Source organism: Sphaeroforma arctica (genome assembly GCF_001186125.1).
Source record: "Sphaeroforma arctica JP610 unplaced genomic scaffold supercont1.14698, whole genome shotgun sequence".
Lineage (NCBI taxonomy): Eukaryota > Ichthyosporea > Ichthyophonida > Sphaeroforma > Sphaeroforma arctica.
In genome coordinates this window covers 1-561 of record NW_014025860.1, presented here as the reverse complement: position 1 = coordinate 561, position 561 = coordinate 1, and the positions used below count along the sequence as shown (strand labels likewise).

At 39.2% G+C, this 561-nt stretch overlaps 1 protein-coding gene across 1 annotated transcript; it reads right to left on the bottom strand.

Moving 5' to 3' along the window:
- Positions 1–88: 88 nt before the first annotated feature.
- SARC_18230 (hypothetical protein) lies at positions 89–199 on the bottom strand (the record flags this gene model as incomplete). Its single annotated transcript, XM_014287692.1, has 1 exon — positions 89–199. A coding segment is annotated over one exon (111 nt), but the record flags the coding sequence as incomplete, so codon positions are not given.
- Between the last annotated feature and the right edge of the window lie 362 nt (positions 200–561).

The window sequence follows — 561 nt, the reverse complement described above, 5'->3', positions numbered from 1 at the left end:
TATATATATATATACATACATACATACATACACACACACACACACACACACATATATATATATATATAGTTATGCATATTCGATGGGGTCATACCTGGCCTCTATCGTCCAATCCATCCATGAGCGCTAGTAGCGTCGACACGATTGAGCTATGTATTTGATCTTGGCGCGTTGAGCGTATAGGTGCCAAACCATCGATCTGAATTCCCAGGAAGGAGTGAGAATGTTATGGTTGAGATATTTCTAATTGTATACGATGATTCTAATCAGTATAGGTGCAACGTCTATTGCACATAATACGCACGGTATAGTACGCATACCTACCAAGCTCTATTCATGCACTGGAGAGACCCGAACGGAAGCAGTAGTTGCCACTCTCTACACAGACGCACAGAGAATATAATGTATTCATACAAGCACTGTACACGCTAAGGGTACCTCTCACTCTGTCCAAGGATAGGGCAGGCCGCCTCAAGACGCGTACATGTATGCATACAAGGTATATATGTATACATATATATATATATATATATATATATACTATACTATATACTTACTATA